General features: G+C 43.2%; 2 protein-coding genes and 1 long non-coding RNA gene across 15 annotated transcripts in view; 1 reads left to right on the top strand and 2 right to left on the bottom strand.

Annotated features, from left to right (window-relative positions):
• LOC126284112 (max-binding protein MNT-like) overlaps positions 1-14,385 on the bottom strand; it is a 543,977-nt gene extending 529,592 nt beyond the window's left edge. Inside the window, exon 1 of the mRNA XM_049982774.1 lies at positions 14,250-14,385. Within this exon, the coding sequence (XP_049838731.1) occupies positions 14,250-14,385 (136 nt within the window). The remainder of the gene's footprint in view (positions 1-14,249) is intronic.
• On the top strand, positions 9,938-16,934 carry LOC126284115 (uncharacterized). Its single transcript, XR_007551439.1, has 2 exons — positions 9,938-10,019; positions 14,311-16,934. It is a non-coding gene; the product is annotated as an uncharacterized LOC126284115 (long non-coding RNA).
• Positions 16,850-19,285, bottom strand: part of LOC126284114 (phosphorylase b kinase gamma catalytic chain, skeletal muscle/heart isoform) — a 143,693-nt gene continuing 141,257 nt past the window's right edge. For all 13 annotated transcript variants that reach the window (XM_049982786.1, XM_049982787.1, XM_049982779.1 and 10 more), the window contains one exon: positions 16,850-18,436. In XM_049982786.1, coding sequence (XP_049838743.1) covers positions 18,302-18,436 — 135 coding nt within the window. In that variant the 3' untranslated portion in view covers positions 16,850-18,301. The remainder of the gene's footprint in view (positions 18,437-19,285) is intronic.

Here is a 19,285-nt window from a genome sequence, read left to right as displayed (position 1 = left end):
AACATCGTATTCGTTGCAAAAGAATTGTAGTAACCTGCGTATTACGTGAGTTTTGAAGGCAGCGACACACTGAAGATCCACCAAAAACGCCTTGTTCTTGGTACTGTTATAATTAAGTTTCAATTAATAACATATCTACGATAAGGGTGTCTGAAATGGGTAACATACTTTGATGACTTACATTCTGTTGTTGGTTTAGCATAATTAGTAGCATCAGTGTCTTGTAGTGATTTGGTAGTTATGGCGGACGTTCGCGTGTTGACGTTACTAAATTATATTTCCTAACATTCGCGTTTTTAATAGGTTCTGATACTTTATTGTTAGGGTAATATAAGTATATAGTATAATATTTGACGTTATGTAAATATAAGTTTACATTTTTTGAGGGGTGACCTTGTTCGATTGGCTCAATCTACAGGATAGCTTGCGCTACTTGTATAAAGATATTTTGCTCCTTTTTCTTTTACGCTTCGTAATTCACATGTTGCAAAGATTGTGCTACTGGGTAGGAATAGTGATCGAGTAAGAGTGACCTTGGGGTTTTACTAAAATGTGGGAATGATGAAATAATGTTTATCTTATTCGGAGAAGTATTCCAAATTTGTACCGCACTGTTTGTAATGGAACTTTTATACGTGTCTGTCTTTATTGATTGGACACGGTACTTCCCTTTTCGTGGACAATGTGCGTTTTAATAGATCTAACGTGGGAATTTCACGCGCGCCTGTTGAGTAAACAGTGTGACTTACGAACCTGCCTGAAGTGCCGCTGTATACCAGGCTGGGGCCCACGTACCGTATGCTCGAGTCGCGTCGTTGCCGAGCGCCCAGCGGCACGTTCAACATGGCACGGCTTTAGGCTCGAGGGGACACGGCGGCTGCAGAGGGCGGCTCTCTCCGGCCGCACAGGTGAGGCGCGAGGCCCGAGGCGCGGTGACCTCGCGCCAGCACCCCGCGACCTTCGGCGCGGCTCCGACGCCCCCACTCGCCGCCGGAATCCGGTTTCTGCAAGGCTCGGGCCCGCGCCTAGGAGCCAGCTCCTTCCGGAAAGAGCCGAGCCGCCGCCTCCACCACCCACAACTTCAGTCGCACCGAGTCCACGTCGCACGTCCCCACAAGCATCGCCACTAGCCAGGTCTAATAAGAGGCTACCTCCACACTTCTCCTTACACCACCATCTGCGGCCATACAGGATGTTACAAAAAGGTACGGCCAAACTTTCAGGAACCATTCCTCATACACAAAGAAAGAAAATATGTTATGTGGACGCTTACTTTCCATGTTAGAGCTCATTTTGTTACTTCTCTTCAAATCACATTCATCATGGAATGGAAACACACAGCAACAGAACGTACCAGCGTGACTTCAAACACTGTGTTACAGGAAATGTTCAAAATGTCCTCCGTTACCGAGGATACATGCATCCACCCTCCGACGCATGGAATCCCGGATGCGCTGATGCAGCCCTGGAGAATGGCGTATTGTATCACAGTCGTCCACAATACGAGCACGAAGAGTCTCTAGACAAGAGCTTTCAAATGCCCCTATAAATGAAAGTCAAGAGGATTGAGGTCAGGAGAGCGCGGTCCCCCTCTACCAATCAGTCACCGAATCTGTTGTTGAGAAGCGTACGGACACTTCGACTGAAATGTGCAGGAGCTCCATCGTGCATGAACCACATGTTGTGTCGTACTTATAAAGGCACATGTTCTAGGAGCACAGGTAGAGTATCCCGTATGAAATCATGGCGGTGAATCGAGGAAGTACAGTACATACTGACGAAACTAAAATGAGCTCCAACATGGAAATTAAGCGTTTCCGGACACATGTCCACATAACATCTTTTCTTTATTTGTGTGTGAGAAATGTTTCCTGAAAGTTTGGCCGTACCTTTTTGTAACACCCTGTATATGAGGCGTGTTCAAAAAGAAAAAGTAAGGTGACTATATTTTATGAAAAAATATTTATTTAGTCATCAATATTCATGTTGTCCTCTTCAAAGTAACCTGCCTCAGATACAATACACTTGTGCTAACGCTTCTTCCAGTCCTCGACGCACTTTTTGGTACAGCTTCGAGTAATCCCAGCGATGGAGTTTTTATTTCCTCAGTCGCTGAAAATCTTGGTCCTTTCATATGTCTCTTCAGTTCTGCAAACAGGAAAAAGTCGCACGGGGCCAAACCCGGTGAATATGGTGGTTGAGTCATGACTGTCGTGTTGTTTTTGGCCAAAAAATCTCTCACAAGCAACGGTGAATGAGCAGGTGCATTGTCGTGATGCAAAAGCCATGAATTCTTTTTCCACAATTCCGAACGCTTTTTGCGTATTGCTTTCTCGCAAACGGCGAATAACGTCAAGGTAATACTCCTCATTCACAGTAAGACCTTGAGGAAAAAATTCATGAACGACTACGCCACGGTAATAGAAAAAGAAAAAAAATTAGAAAAACTTTGACATTTGATGGAACATGTGCTTTTTTCGGTCTTGGCTCTCCGAGATGCTTCCATTGTGACGATTGGGCTTTGGTTTTCGACATCGTAACCGTAAATCCATGTTTCATCACCAGTTATGCCCTTTTGAGCAAATCAGGATCATCACTGACGTCATTAAGGAGCTCCTGAGCGATGCTCACGCGACGGTTCTTCTGATCAAAATTGAGAAGTTTTGGAAGAAACTTCGCTGACACACGTCTCATGCCCAAAACATCCGAAAAAATTGCATGACTGGAGCCGACCGATATTCCAACATTATCAACAACGTTTCTTACGGTAACTAGAAGATTTTCGAAAACAATTTTCTTCACAACTTCGACGTTATTGTCTGTTGTGGATGTGCTGGGGCGTCCATAGCGAGGTTCGTCATTGGCATCTTCTTGGCCATCTTGGAAGAGCTTGTACCACTTGTAAACTTTATTTTTTTACTTATAGCACTTACGCGTATGCCACTGTCAACATTTCAAGTGTTTTACAGCGCTCGATTTCCATTTTTCACACAAAATTTGATGCAAATTCTTTGCTCCATTTTTTTATAAACATCGAAAAACGCCGAGCCCACTAAAGCATGTCTACCCTTTCTGTCCGTCAAAAACAAACGCAGTATGCTTACACTTGAAACTGTGAGCATATGTTCGGGACATGTGTACCAAGATAATAAAAAAGAGATCGATAATCGAATGTACTTTTCCGTGCAATTTGAAAAGTCACCTTACTTTTTGAACAGCCCTCGTACACCCACATTCCTCCTACATGTTTTCTAATGTCATCTACCTTCCTTCCATTAGGTAGTCGTCCGCATTTTCTCGTCTCTTTGAATGTAGCAAACAACTGTCGGTCCCCGAACCATCCATTCACCTGGCTACTTGTCCCGCCTACATTCGTTTAATTTTTATCGAGGTCACAATTACGCCAGCCACTCCCATGCACTCCCTTATCCACCACTTTGTTTTCCTGTCTCTCCTACCGCTACTGGACAGTGCAACCGTAGACTTCGCCGCGGAAAGAACTAACCTGGTCACACGAACAGGTACAGCCACGTCCCAGTTCAGAGTAGCGCGCGTCAGAGCCCTGCAAACGAGTCGCCTAACCGAGTCGCCTGCGCCAGAGACCACCAGAATATCAGGAGGGCGAGGCCCGTATTACGACACGAAAACAGCACAGCAGTACTTCTAGTGGCCTGCCACTGAGTTCTGAATACGAGAAAAACGGGATGAAAATAAGTTTTTTTTCAAATTCGAAAAATGCAGTTATTGCAATTTCTACCATGGGGACATTATCAAATGAAAATAATTGCCCTCTAGCACGACTAAAAAAAAATGTCATCTGACATTACATGACGCAAGAGCTGGTTCCACCTCATTGTGTTACTCATACTACTATTTGTTTGTACACTAAGATGACAAAAGTCATGGGATAGCTCCTAACATAGTCTCGACGCGGCATGGACTCAAGTCGTACAGCAGAAACATTAGCCCATGCTGCCTCTACAGCCGTCAATAATTCCGAAGGTGTTACTGATGCAGGATTTTGTGCGCGAACTGACCTCTGGATTATGTCCCATAAATGTTCGATGGGATTCATGAAGGGGCGATTTGGGTGGCCAAATCATTGTCCAGAAGGTTTATCAAACCAATCGCGAAGAACTGTGACCCACTGACATGACATCGTTGTTTGGGAAAATGAAGTCCACGAATGGCTGCAAATGGTTTCCAAGTAGCCGAACATAGACATTTCCAGTTAATCATCGTTGCTGCACAAGTGGACCCGTCCATTCGATGTAAAACAAAGCCCACACAATTGTGGAGCCATCAACATCTTCCAAAGTGCCTTGTTGACAATTTGGGTCCATGGCTTCGCGAGGTTTTGCGCCACACTCGGACCCTACCATATGTACTTTCCCATATAAATCGGGACTCGTCTGACGAGGCCACGGTTCTCCAGTCGCTTTGGGTCCAACCAATACGGTCACGAGCCCAGGAAAGGCGCTGCAGGCGATGTCGTGCTGTTAGCAAAGGCACTTGAATCGGTCGTCTACTAATGTAGCCCATTAACGCCAAATTTCGTCTCTGTCCTGACGGATACGTTCGTCGTACATCCCACAATGATTTCTGCGGTTATTTCACGCGGGTTTTTAAGTCTGTTAGGCACTGACAGCTCTACGCAAACGCCGCTGACCTCGGTCGTTAAGTGAAGGCCGTCGGCCAATGCATTGCGAGAGGTAATGCCTGAAATTTGGTATTTCGGCACACTGTTAGTAAACAGAGTGGACCTCGTATACTGAACTCGCGAACCATTTCCGAAATGGAACGTCCCATTCGTCTAGCTCAAGTTGCTATTCCGCGTTCCTAGTCTGTTAGTTCCCTTCGTGCGGCCAAAATCACGTTCGAAACCTGTTCTCATGAATCACCTGAGTACAAATGACAGCTCCGCAATGCACTGCTCTTTTATGCCTGGCGTACGCGCTACCGCCGCCATCTGCAGATGTGCATATCGCTATCGCATGACTTGTCACATCAGTGTGGTGTTCTCTTCGAATTGCGCTCTAAGTATCTTGCTCGAATCCGTAACACCGGACGGAGTAAGTGATTCCATATTTCCTTGTATTTCATATAAAACAAGCTGGTTTTCTCGCAGTGTGTTCTGTGTACTTACGTATATTCGTCGCAGTTTACAAATCTGTCTGAATTGCTCGATTTAATTATTTGGATACATATTTCTTGTAGTCTAATTTTATTCGCACACGATTTACCTACTTTCTCCCATTTAATGAATAACTCCATGTTAGCAGTTTTTGAAAGAATAGGTATTAACCTTATCTCGTCACGGAATGAGTATGTAATTGTATTTCGGATGGTGCTGCTCCCCCTGGCACAGGGGTTGCTTATTTGTAGTGTGCGAATATGCGTCGCTGATCACCTGAGCTGGGCGAAAGACGAATAGAGATTAAAAACTATTACTAGTTTTTCGTAAATAAGATAAAAATTTTATTCGAAGTATTATTCATTTACTCGAATAGAAACATTCGTTATTCATCCATGAATAAAAGTTTACGATAATAGGTAAATTTGAAATCCAATGACATTTACTATCCCAATTTTTTGCCATTTATGAAACGAATGTACTTTTTGCTGATTTCAGTTTCCAAAACAACTTTTTTTTTAAAAAAAAGATCTCAACACGCAATTTGAATTGTAAGTGTTTGCCTTTGTGACACAATAAAGAAAATACATTCCACACACGTAAAAGAGGATATCGGTGCGTTGTATCTCCTGAAAGCTTATTTACTTTGGGATAACAATAAAGGACTATTAAATCACAATCTTTGGCAAAAATTGAGAAGTCATCAGTCCCGCTGTAGTTTTTGCAAATAATTCATTGGGATTCCACGTTTGGCTCTAACTCCCCAATTATGTTAAAAGTAAAGTTTCCTTTTAACAACATAAAATTATTTGAAAATCGTGACCTGATTTTTTGACGTTTCTTTTTCTACTGTATGTCCGGAGTTTGTTATAACCCTCCCTTGGTCGTGGACAGCAACGCAAGTGAAAACTGCGTGGAAAATTAGTTCAAAACAAGACGAAAGAGAATTACAATTAAGAGTCCATCAAAATGAATAAATCGTTGACGGGGCTGTGGGGTATTAGGGCAGATGAGTACAAAAACAGAAATGTTGGGAATGATGAATCGTGCATGTTCGTTGGTCAGCAAATAATGGCAATTGCCACAATGGAAGAGGTGCAAAGTTATGAATAAAAGCATATACAGATATTAAAATGTAATTCTGTAGTTAGTGCATATATTATTGCATGTAACTCTTCCGTAAATATATCGCAAATGCGTAGGGTTAGCCGGCAATAGGGGCCGAGCGGTTCTAGCCCCTTCAGTCTGGTACCGCGCGACCGCTACGATCGCAGGTTCGAATCCTGCCTCGGGCATGGAGGTGTTTGATGTCCTTAGGTTAGTTAGGTTTAAGTAGTTCTATGTTCTAGGGGACTGATGACCTCAGCTGTTAAGTCGCATAGTGCTCAGAGCCATTTGAACGTTAGGCTAAAGTTCATTTGTAAATTTCAGTTTTTCGGAAGAACTGCGAGTAGCAAGGTATCATAGCGTAATAGATAAGCGTTATTCAATTGAACTTGTAATGGTACTTGAATTACGTAACCATTACGGCACCTCATCTGAACCTCTCGATACCAGTAATATTCTACTGTGTTTCTGCAAAGTAGTTGACATATTTCTGAGACAACATTCCGATTTGATTTCATTAGTGATACATCGATATGTTTACATTGCAATGATATTATTCTTATGTGTATTCTTTCGTTTGTCACTATGATCTTTGACGTACCTGTAACTCTGATTTTTGGGCGCGTAAGCGATTATTAGTTAGTTGTCGAGTTGTTAGAGAGTCGGACCTTGAAAAGGTCAAGTCTTGGACGTCATGTTGGAAAGACGCATAACGTAGTCAGCTTATGAAATGTGAACTTTAACAGTGACTGTGAGGAAGATGTTTTCAAGTATGTTTTGTATTGCGAAGTGATGTTTTGTGTGTTACGTGATATTGCAATAAAAGCAATTAAAAGGAAATGTAACTTAAATTCGGAGTGCTGATTATTTTTTTTTACATCACTATTGTGCTAACTTTGAAAGGTTTAATCTCCAAGAATGGTTTGAGAAGCGGATCTACAAAACTTTTCAATATAGCAGAATAAAACCTAGGCCTCTTTGCATCCGAGCTTGGAATCATAACCACCTAGATTTTCAACGATTGAGCCATGATTTTACGACGAGACCAGCGTGGGAAACACAAAAAAATGAGTGCCTAGTTTTTTCATTATTACATGAAATGACTTAACTGTGCTCTAATGACACCTGCCACATAATATGACTGTTGTTGCCCGAAAATGCAGTATTTAGCAGCGTGAGCAACATCACATTAAATTATGACTTTTGTTGTTGTAGGGTTGTTAGAAACTGCATCTCTCATTGTATTTTGTTTTTGATGATTGGGGTATGGGACCGGGGGGGGGGGGGGGGGGGGAATGAAGTGCCAATGCATGGGAATAACATGCATTTAGACATGTACTCCGAAACACGGGGCAATTTGACCCGCCTTTTTTGTCATTGTTAAAAGGTGAAAGTAGCGATAAATGAACAAGAAAATAGCAGGAGCAAAGGGGGATCGATAGTCTGGAACTCAACCCATTTGAGCGACCGAGGTACACTTCTGTACAAATCTTTTAACAAATTAATTATTAAATTGAAACTGCAATGAGCCAAGGGAACGAAGACTAATTACAGAATTTGTAGGTGATGGGGGAGTGGCCTATGTTATTCTTCATTTTAGTTACAGATAATTCATTTACGAATAAATTTGTTTAAATGGCCGACTTATTCGAATAGTGCTCATCTCTGCTTACCACTACACCTAACGCTTCCTTCCTCTTTGCGGTCATGGCTGCTAACATTATGAACTGAAACATTGCATATATATTTCATATGCTCGATTTACTCACGAGTGCCTACAGTGTAGCTGGATTGGATTATTTTGTTAATTATAAACAAAGTAGACAATTATAAGAAGTTGTCACACTTATCAATATACATGTTTCATATGTCCTGTACAAAACATGACCCATTATCAGAGCCATTTTAACTGCAGACAGAATTCGAGCTCTTCAACTTTCACTCCCGCAAATTTAGAGTTTCACAGTTAAAACGACGACGACGTTCAATAACATTCAATATTCGATAGTTACTTTACGTTTTGTTGTTCATAGTCATACTCATTCGCTGTGTAATACTTAAATCTCAGGTATACAGCGTCCACTATCTCCATAGAAATCGAAAGCCATAAATGAATGATCATTCTAAAATCCTTCCAACGCTTGCCGTTACCTTGTGACAAAGCTGTAGATAGTCGACGCTTCCTTATCAGTGTGACATGGCTACGCGCCTGTTAGCCGATTTCAGTGAGTTGGCTCCAAGCGGTGGCCACTGAAATTGTTTAGTAACGAGCGAGGAGATCGCCGGCCGCGTGCCTTGCGAGTGTGGGCAGCGAGCGCTACTCACGCGGTTTCGCCACGCGGAAGCAGCGCTTGCACACTACCACCTCGCATTGCAAGCACGCTAAGTAATTGCGGGAAACGTGTTCGCGAGCAGACACGACGGCTTGCTGTTAGCGGTATTACATTTATTAACAATGAAAAGAGCAGAGGAGTTAGAGTGATGACGGAAAATGTGAAGGAACGTGCAAGCAAAAGAATTAAATGAGGAAGGAAAGAGACTGGACGCCGTCGGCATACGGGACGAACGGGTTCACATGATTTGCGCTCTCTGTCCCATCCAGCTGCCTTGTAGGCTTCATCTGGCTCGCAAACCACACACTTTCTTTGCGAAAATAAACGCGCGTAAAATAACTGCATTAACTCTCTTAGCCACTGTCGTAGAAGAGTGGGTAAAATCGCGAAGAAGATTCTGGACTACTTGATGCCTCGAACAACGAACTGCTGGTGGAGGAACAGTACATAAAGCTCTAACGATTTGATATAATAGTAGTAAACGTTATTCGTTAGCTCAATTGAATTTTCGTCCCACTTTCGGTTTTAAATTACATACAGTTAAGGTATGGTTTCTAATGTCAGTTTGCACACGCATAATACCCATATTCTCCATGTTGCATCCACTACCACCACTCTGAAGTAACGAACATCATCACATATATTTCAGGATCGAGATTCGTTTCGTAATGTCATTCGAATGGAAGAGGAGATTTTTTTCGAAGCTGCTATCATTCGAACAGATATTTACCGGAAAGATGCAAATCGGAGCCAGTCCATAAACCCAGAGATAGGTATATACTGTATATTGTACAGAAACGTTGATACTAGCCAAATCTTCTATAGTCATGTTACGATTTGATCATTGGGGAAACATACCAGTCGTTGGCATTTACAATAAGAATTGCAGTAAACACATTTATAGTAAATAATACCAACGTCTGAGATAATTTTGCTATTAAATGAAAACAAAAGGTGAAAAAAATCTGGGTAGGACGCGGACGAATACTTCCCACCTTTCTGTTCGCTGATCACGACGGTATCGGCTACGCTACAGCTTCGATACTGTCTCTGGGTATCGCTGTAACGGTTCTGTCTGTAAGGGTTATTTGATATTTTATATGCAAACTGTACCAACAAGACGCGCTTTTGATAGAACGTCATTGTGCCGTAGCATCGAAGCACACCAATTATAACATCAGCTACAGGTAGCCTTTTGTGATGTACTGAGATACCACACAAGAAAAGTTTGCGAGTTGGTACCAAAAGCACCGTGGACATCCGTCTGTAGCGAGAGCCAATGCCGTTGTCCGCGAGAATCACGCCCCCTGCAGTGTCAGCGCCACCACGAAGAGAGCGCGCTTAAGTAACTGTGCACGAGGACAAGTTGTCAGTTGACAGTCATCAGTCCGAGGCTTGCGAGGGAGTCCCTGCAGAGCGTTGGTCGTGTCAAGTCGTCGCGTGAGGTAATGACAGTGACCGATACTGTTTAGTCTTCGGTAGAGGAAAAGTGAATAGAATTATCTTGTATGAAAATACTGCCGCCGTGGAGATTTAAGTGGGGTCTGTTGGTCTGGGACTGTTCTCTAACAGTACATCAAGACAGAAGATTACTTTTCTTCAGACTTTAATTCGGAGAACATTATTTAGTTTATTTGCATGAAACTGTAGTAAACACAGGACAGATGTATTAACCCGCATTCTACAATTGCTGTAACAAGCGTTACCAAAGTTCAATACATTTTACTATTTTGTGGTGCCTTCAAAAAGCTTACATTCATACCACGTAATCCACGAGAAAGAAACCCACAAAATATCACGTGTAACGCCATACAGTATGGCAGCTCCAATGTTGTTGTGACGTGAAAAGATGTAGGATCTAATTATCTGTAGTTCAACAATGCCTAAACGGTAAATACCGCGGTTCGATCGCGTCCGGCTGATGATATTCCAGTGAGACAGAGGCCTTATCGCCTTTAGCCACCTAACATGGCTTTTCTACGCAAGGAAATTGATCATTGGTAATACATAGTTTGTCAACTTCCTTCAGATACAATGCGAATTTAGTTTGCGTGTTTATTATACCACACAAGCGCTATGAGCCATTTTCGATACCCTTTTTTGCTGACCATCCAGTTATTGTCAGCTGCCTCAAAAACATGATCTTTGACTTCACTGTTGGTTTGTCATTTTTTCTCTATGGTTAATTACATATTATTTTGGACTCATTATAAACAATTTACAGTCGTACTTTAAGACTTGGTATATAGGTTGTTGAATTATATCTGCACCAGAGAAAAGTTCATGGTTGCACTGGTGTGATGTCAGTTTTCCCAGTTTAAGCACGTGTACACTTAATCAAGTCCTGAGTTATTTTCATGCCGATTTCGGAAATCCGCATCCAATGAAAATTAAATTTACAACTAACAGTATCTGAATGAGTACGTCAATAACCGGCCAGCACTCCTGCTTTACACTTTAGATGCAACTCTCACTAAATTCCGAGTCGTAGCTGTATCAACTTCACTCCGTTCAAATTCTTAATGTAATGATCCACTGATAAGCAAAGTCACACAATAACCAAACTGACGCCTCTGCTAAATTTACGTATCTGTCAAAATTACAAGTTAACCTTTGTCGTCTCTGTTGGGTCAGCTGCTGCTACGGAGGTGGTGGAAAGCTGTCGCCTTTTCTCGCAATGTAAAAAGGTAAGGTTCAGCGGGACAATAGGATCAAAAATGGTGTCTTTTTCTCTCTCCATTCCCACACTTTGCGAAGTTTTCAACCTATGCTGATCCTGAGCTTAGATTAAGGGAGTGTTTAACTGTCACACAGTTTCATGGTTAAACATCTGTCGCCAGTTTTGAATTTACGAATTTAGCCGTGCAGTAAAACACGAACACAGCACAACAGCGTCTTCATTTTCTCTTCTTTTAATGTGAACTTAGAAGGGACAAATTAAATTCTGCAGGGCTGACGAGTAACGAAAAATGCAGCAGCACTAGGTGAATAGGAGGCCGCGCGGCAATGAAAAGTGTGGATTTCATCTGACGTAAGACCGAGTAATTTTGAATGCATTATACTATAAATGTCGTCCTTGCACACAGCTTTGTCTACCGGTTGCTTCTTTGTGTGTGGAAAACGGTAAGCTTTTAGTAGTCTAACACCAGGCAACCCTGTATGTCTTCTCATAAGTTACTCGATGAACCGGTTCGCCTGTCGACTCGGTGAAAGAGGGCGAGGGTATACCTTGAACACCCACTTTCTACTGTTAAGTTAAATGTTGAAGTTTCCAAAAATCATCGCGATAGAAGCTGTAGACTGCAAGAATAATGCTGACCACAAGTACTTCTGTAGAGCGCCTGAGCTCACCAACAAGTGTGCCAAAGACAGTCCAGTGTTAATCTTTCCATAAACTCCGTCGTACACATGTGATACATCTTGTCGGAAAGCCAATATCTCAGTTTATGCCTCAGATGACAAATTTCTTATTTCGCAGAGCACATGCCTGTGTTTCCATGTACATATTTTTCTGCACATGAGCAATGTAATGAGGCCAAAGATACAGACAGAACTGCGAAATTATCAATGTTGCATACAAAGATCGCAGCTCTAGCAAAATAAATCAAAATAGCGTTAGTTCTGTTCATGAGGCAAGATATATAATCTGCGATACTGTTCATTTATAATACCAGTGACCCGGGTGTAATACTGGCATACGTAATGTACTAACGTACTATGAATTCGGCTCGCTCTTGGTTGAAGTCTAAGAGCGAGTTTACAATCATGAACACATTACCTAATGACATCTCTTATCGTCGTTCATCACTGTGTTGCTTGAGTTGTTTGTTTTGGCAGCGAAGTTCTCTACTATACACGAGAAACAAAAAAAGGCAAGGAAATCAAAAGATATTACAGCCCGATTTTATCTCTAGGAACCAGTGGGAGTGTACAGTTGTAAATGGTTAAAAACGGAATCAAGGGTAAGACTGTTGATCATTCCAAGCTTTGGTAATCGGACCCGATGCTTAGGTGGAGGGAGAATGGAAAAAACATTGAATATCTACGCGCTGTGAGCGAAGTGTTACATTTTTCTTGACTTACTATAAGTAACAAAAAGATGCGGCTGCTTAACGTGAATAGTTTACAAATATTTTGTGATCATAGTTCCTTAAACTTAATTGGTTGTTAATTATAAGTAACGGTAAGTTACGTACTTTTTCACTTTAATGAACCCATTATCGGATGACGAAGGTGAACGTAAATACAGTTCATTGGCCTACGATACCGGTTGTGACATGGAACAAACGTTTTGGATAATACTGTCTCAAGTAACGCAATTCTTATTGGAATAAAATATAGCACGAGACGAGGTAAGGGTAAACTCTCACGAGACCGGGAAATTTAGTTAAAATATCGAAATTACGTGAATGCCGCTTTGCTTAGGGTTATCTCTGCTGAATGAACAGCGTATGTCGAAAACTGAGGATCTACCAAGATTTTTAGCCTGTAGGACAGATGTACGGAATGCCAATACGCAAAAGAAACGTTTATGGCTACAGTGTGTATACATTCGCCACCACTGAGCAAGTGACTGCGTAAAAATTAATCGTTTGTTGCATCTGTACTATGATACTGTGTTATGCGGAGCGCACTTCATTTTGCAAGTGGCCCACGGAGAAGCCGACCACGTGCTTGCCCCCACTACTTAAATAGTCCGACGACGCAGAGGTAAGATTCAGCAGTAAGCAAGCTCGCGTACAATGAGTGCTTGCCACGACGCTCATAGAAAAACAGGACAAGACGAAAATTGGAAATGAAAATGTAATACGTCGAATAGTGCGAGCAGTGTGGCGTACTTATTTGCTTCACCGTCTGCACTCACGTTCATTATGTATTAACTGCGTTTCGAAGTATGCTAGCTGAATACATGGTTACAGAAACACATTTATTCCGTTGTAACCAGCAGAGCTACCAGGCATTTAATAAGGGCGATAAGGAAGCACAATGCAAAGCGTCGTCTCGAATTTGCATCAGTGATATGGTGGATTATACTCATCTGTCGGTATACTGTAAGAAATCGGCTGCTACTAAAAGGCAATCGTGAAGCAGAATCCGAAGAAGTTCTCTAGGCTGTAAACAGCACCTTGAACGTTTGTCGGCATAAATGCGCATGGGTGGTCAGCTTACTGCAGCGTGCCAGCCACAGGAAGCCATAGCTGTGCCTGGAGGGGATAGCGGGGAGTGGGGACAGTTGTTTCGCTTTCCTCCCCCTCCCCTCCCCCCCCCCCCCACAGTTTCTTTTTTGTAAGCACCTGTTCACCATCACGCGTTGCCCAATCTATGCCCGGCCACAGCCGCAGGGGCGCCCCTCGGGCCCAGTTTTGGTAATCGATAAGGCACATCGTCACAAACTTTATTCGCGCTGCAGGCACTCCCCCCCGACAACAGCACAGCCCGGCACACCGGGTCAGCGGCACGTCGCACACCGAGACGGGCGGCAGAAGGGCTGCTGCCGTCGCCAGGTAAGAAAACAGGTGTGGCGCCTCGTCCGTCGCTGCATCGCCGGCCGCCGCGGTGGTGGGAAAGGCGTTCAGTGGGGGGCACAGGGGAGGGGAGGCCGCACGCACTTGTGGGGGACCGGCCGATAACACGGCGCCGCCTGCCGGAAGCGTGCCACACTGAGGCCTACTCACCACGGTCGAGGAAAAGCGTCGCGGCAGTCTGCTCGCTGACATGGTGTTGTTGTTGTTGTAGTTGCTGCAGCTGCTTCGACCGCGCCTCCTGCAGCTCGACGTAGCGCGCGGCCTCGATGAGCGTCTCGAGGCTCATGGCTGGCGGCGCGGCGCGCACCCGCGTGCCGACCGCTCGCGCTCACGCGACTGCCCGGCTGGCGCGCTGCTGCTGCTGCTGGCCCGGCGGCGCCGGGGCGGAGACCATGACGCCCCCGACACCGCGTGCTGCCGCCGCTGCCACGCCGATACACGGCGCCTGCCTCGCGGCCGCGGCCGGCGCGCACGCTCGCACCGCGCAGGCGCCGCCCGGGCGCGCGCTCCGCCTGTGCCAGCGCCCAGCCGGCAGTGCCGGCCCGGGACCGCGACTGCCGCGCCGCGCCACGCGTTGCCAACGGCGACTGCCAATGATCTGCAGGGCGGCCCGTGACGTCACAAAGGGCGACGCGCCACCGCCGGCCGCGCACGAGGCGCGCAGCCGCCGACCCGCACTGCCATCGCCCCCTTTCTCTACGTTACACGGACGGGGTGTGCCAAAAACTGCCACCGCCACGAAACTCCGGGAACGCGATCGTTCGAGTCCCCCACCCCTAAAGCACTTTTACACTTCCACTACGTCTGTCACACGTACACAATATCCGACACCCGACTACAAACACATTCGACTAGAATCGTTACACGTTCCGTAGTGGGCAGGCGGGTGGAAACCGCAAGTTATCAACCACCACTGCAGCGTAGTCACAAACGCGCGCGAGCGCACAGTTCGTGGTCGCAGCGAAATCGATCCGCATGCAGGTCCGTTTTGCTATTTCGCCCTTCCTCGCCGTCGCTGGCACGGTGAGAGCTGCTCGGCGGTCGTCCCTCCTCACTGCGCATCAAACTACTGCCATGCCGCCTGCCTGATACGGTTCACGTGTCCGGGCCCGGGAACCGACCAATAGCGCAGCTCGGCGTGACGTAACAGCGGCAGGGCGTGTTCGCTGGCGCACATTTCCCGGCGCCCCTCTCCTGTCTCCCCTCCTTCCCCCACCACTCTACGCAGCCGGGCACGCCGGCTCGAACGGCAGCGGGGCAGAACCCCCCTACCTCCTGCCTTTTGTCGGACACTCGGCCGGCTCGCAGCTTCGAGTAATGTGCTGTTCTCGGCGGAAGAACTTTCGTGAATCGACGCCCAGACAAATCGGATTTCACTAGCGAAGCCATCGAGGCGAGCGGCAATCGCAGTCCGAGCAAGTCACGCTTAGAGAGAGAGAGAGAGAGAGAGAGAGAGAGAGAGAGAGAGAGAGAGAGAGTTGGCCCCCCCACCAGAGCAAACGCCTACCCCCTCTCCCCACCCATCGCGAGAGCCGTGTCATTGAGCCCGGGAAGCGAGGGGGAAAAAGCTTCTGCTGTCACGTTCCGCGGCTGTCACATGGTAGCGCGGCGTTGCCGCATCCGCTACACAAACAAAGACACGCAATCGATGCACTTCAAATATAGCCGGCACTGTCATCGGAGACCTCAGAACGGCGTCATTTACGATGTACCAAAGAAAGTTTACAACAGAATTTAAAAAAAATTCCATAATTTCATTAATGTGCGGTGGCACTGGTTTGCAAGTACATTTGTGAACATACTGTTTCTTTCTAGACAAAAATAAATGGCCCACTCTTTAAGTATATGTAGGCATAATAGAAATGTTTATGTAACTGAAATAACTTTTCCCCTCACCTTTGAGATTGAGTTCCACGATGAAAACAGGTTGAGTAAATCTAACAGAAACCGAATGTAACTTTAGAGAAAAGAATATTTGTAATAAACTAAACGTGCCAGAAGGCAGCTTCTCTAAAGTACTTGCTACAAATAATTATTATTTTGCAGAACTGCACTTCTAGTATAAGCCAAAAGTGTATTTTGTAAGGAGTATTTTCTAGAGCACATCTTTGTACGTCCACACCACTCTCTCGTATCTCAAAATTATTGTGCAGGTGTCATCTTTTGTAATTATTGGGCAATTATGTGTGTGATATGAAAATTCCTTTTCATAAAACAAATAATTCGGGAAGTTCCATGGATGATCCAGTCATTTATGAGAGACAATATGTATTGTAGACTCATAAATCAGCCAGTATTATAGTTCTATCAAAGCTCTGAAATTGTTGTACATTTCAAACAAAGGTAATATAGCTTGACTTATCCTGTGATTGGTACTAGTTTGTCGCCGTCTTCCAATAAAGCATTTGTTCAAATAAGTCGCTGGAATTTGCAGATAACTGTTAAGTTCGCTGATGGGTTCTCTGCAATGTAAACACACCCAATGTTTGCATATAAGCTGCTCCCCCCCCCCCCCCCCCTAACTTTAGAATCATTGTGTAAGTATAAGAGACAACCATTTGTCTAGAGTAAGCAAACGATTCACATCATTCAATGATGCCAACTCATGCCACATAACCCAAGTGTCCACATTACTTATACAGTAGAAATAGAGTACAATGATATGGAACAGGATTTCAAAAGGAATTTGAAAAAGACTAAGGAACATAAGGAGAGTGTCATTCTATAGTAGAACTAATTCATAAACAACATACTGTGCATAAATATTTTTAATGACAAAGTGACAAGTTCATGGATACATTGGCTGCTCGCATTTATGAAAACAAAGATAATTATGTAGCTATACAACCAAATTTACATCAATTATGCCCCACTGTCGTCTGTCACAATAGAAAATTTTATTATCGAGCATATAATTTCTTCCAAATGAATACTGCAACAACACACCACAAAAGTAATTTACTGAAACAAATAAAAATTTAGGCTAAACTGATTACCAGACAAGGCATCAAACTACTTCACAGCAACACATGACAACTGCACTGAGCTTTATCGTCTCATACTACGGAATTGTTGATTTATGAACACACTGTGGAATGCCTGACTCTACAAGTGAGACGTATTTAATTTTCATCCTAAATTTGTTTCTCCAATATGTGTAAATAAAGTCAGAGCACTGCACTGACTTGATACCAATATAAACGGATGATTCAACCTACTTCACTATTCGTGTGTGTAGGGACTTCATACATTCTATAACAAACACTTATCAATAAAATTACACAGAAAATGCCACAAGCTATGAGAATAACAGCTGCCTCCTGTCTTTTGTTAGGCCACTGTGGGCATGAAATTAACCACGAAGCCTTCAGTAAATTAATCATATATAAAGTGTAACAAATGAGTACTTTTGATACATATTTAAGATATGTTTGTGTTGCATAAGGTATAATTACAAAAGAGGTGGTTCTACTTACCAGCTGTACAACTGTTGAAATACAAAAAATGGGCAGAAAGAAACAAATAAAACATGGTTAAATCTACACCTTCTGTGTTTTAATGCAACCTCATTCAAGTGGAAAAGGGATATGAAACGTGAGAGTAGATATTATATACAAGTACGTAACATGGTTTATAATTTGGACTGATTTCCTTGCTCCTTACATTTATCAACTTATAAGTAGAAGCTCCTCTTCTATGCCAAATATTTTCTTTTTCCATTTGTTTTAAGCTGAATAATCTACCTTCATTAGACAGACTGACCCAATGTACTGAACATACAGATTCATCAGCAAAAGGAAAGCACAATTTCTTTTCTTTTTATCTAAGCACGTTTCACCAAGAACAATTGTTTTACTGGTGGGCAACTGCATTTGTTAAAAGAAAGTCAAATATTTCATGGGCAGTCATCTTTCAGTACAAATATTTATGCATGCTAAACATTGACACACAGTGTAAGATAGGAAGACATTATTCTGACTTCAGATTAGAATTACTTAAAATCTGTACAGCTGAACACCTTAGTACAAAATTGTAACAATGATAGAACAGTCCATGGTAGAACTTATTGTAGGTTTTAAGATCTCATGTTTTACTTACAAAACATTTTATTTTCATTCTAACAGTGCCCTACCTACCTTCCTACAATTCCTCCTCACAATATGAATTTGTCATTAATTTAATAATTCTAAGGAAGGATTCCATTACCGACTAAGGTTGTTCACATATATCTGTTTCAGTTCTACCTTTGGCATATTCTCAAACAAGGCAGCCCTGTTCTGACCTTCACCTTTCTTCACCCAATGGCCGTATACTCTGAAGGCACATGCATCGATCACCTGTAACAAAGTACAACGTGTAGCCTAGTGTACCATTATAGTAAATACATACATACAAACTGACATTATTTACCATCAGCCATCTCCTCCGAACCCAGATTCCTACATCTACCTACATACCACATTGCTAACAAACATCAGCAGCTGTGCAGACTGAAACTTGAGTTTGGACAAAGTCTCTGACACTACCAATGCAGTAATACATTGAAAATTTCGCTTTAACTAACTGCAACACATGAGCTATCTAGAATGGAAAGAGGCATGTCCAATATAAATCAAGAAAAAGTAAAGGAGGTTCTACTTCTCATCTGTACAACACATGAAATACAAATAAAGCAAGGTTAAATCAACCGTCATGAAACCTTATCTCTGGTGGCCAAATTATCTCAAAACTTGATGTGTATATTAAAAACTGTAGTGATGGGCTACGTATCTGGTAATAAGTGACCATCACCCCAGTAGCATTACACATGTTCACTGTAAAAATAAATGAATACTTGAAACTTCATTTTTATATTGAAAGCGAAAGACTAATTTGTTGATGTAATAGAACCAGTTATTGTAAAAAAATTTGATTTGCAGTCAGATTATCAATACTTACCATGAAAATTTAAAGAATTCCTCATGCCAATGAAAAATTGTGTAGAATTTTAACATGGATCAATTGTTTTGACATCATTAATACTGAGTAGGGCACATAAGAGCAGTTGCAGGCCACAGTTGAACGCCAATGCTGTGTGACTTGACTGATTACAGGACCGTAGCAACATCTGAGTGGAAGGATGTTTACTGATATTTATGAGGCAGTAATAAAATGGTGATGCTGCCGTACATAGTCAGCAGGCAGTG

This window comes from Schistocerca gregaria, chromosome 8 (genome assembly GCF_023897955.1).
Source record: "Schistocerca gregaria isolate iqSchGreg1 chromosome 8, iqSchGreg1.2, whole genome shotgun sequence".
Classification (NCBI taxonomy): Eukaryota; Metazoa; Arthropoda; class Insecta; order Orthoptera; family Acrididae; genus Schistocerca; species Schistocerca gregaria.
Note: the sequence above shows the minus strand (reverse complement) of the source record. Positions and strands in the feature narration are given on the sequence as shown.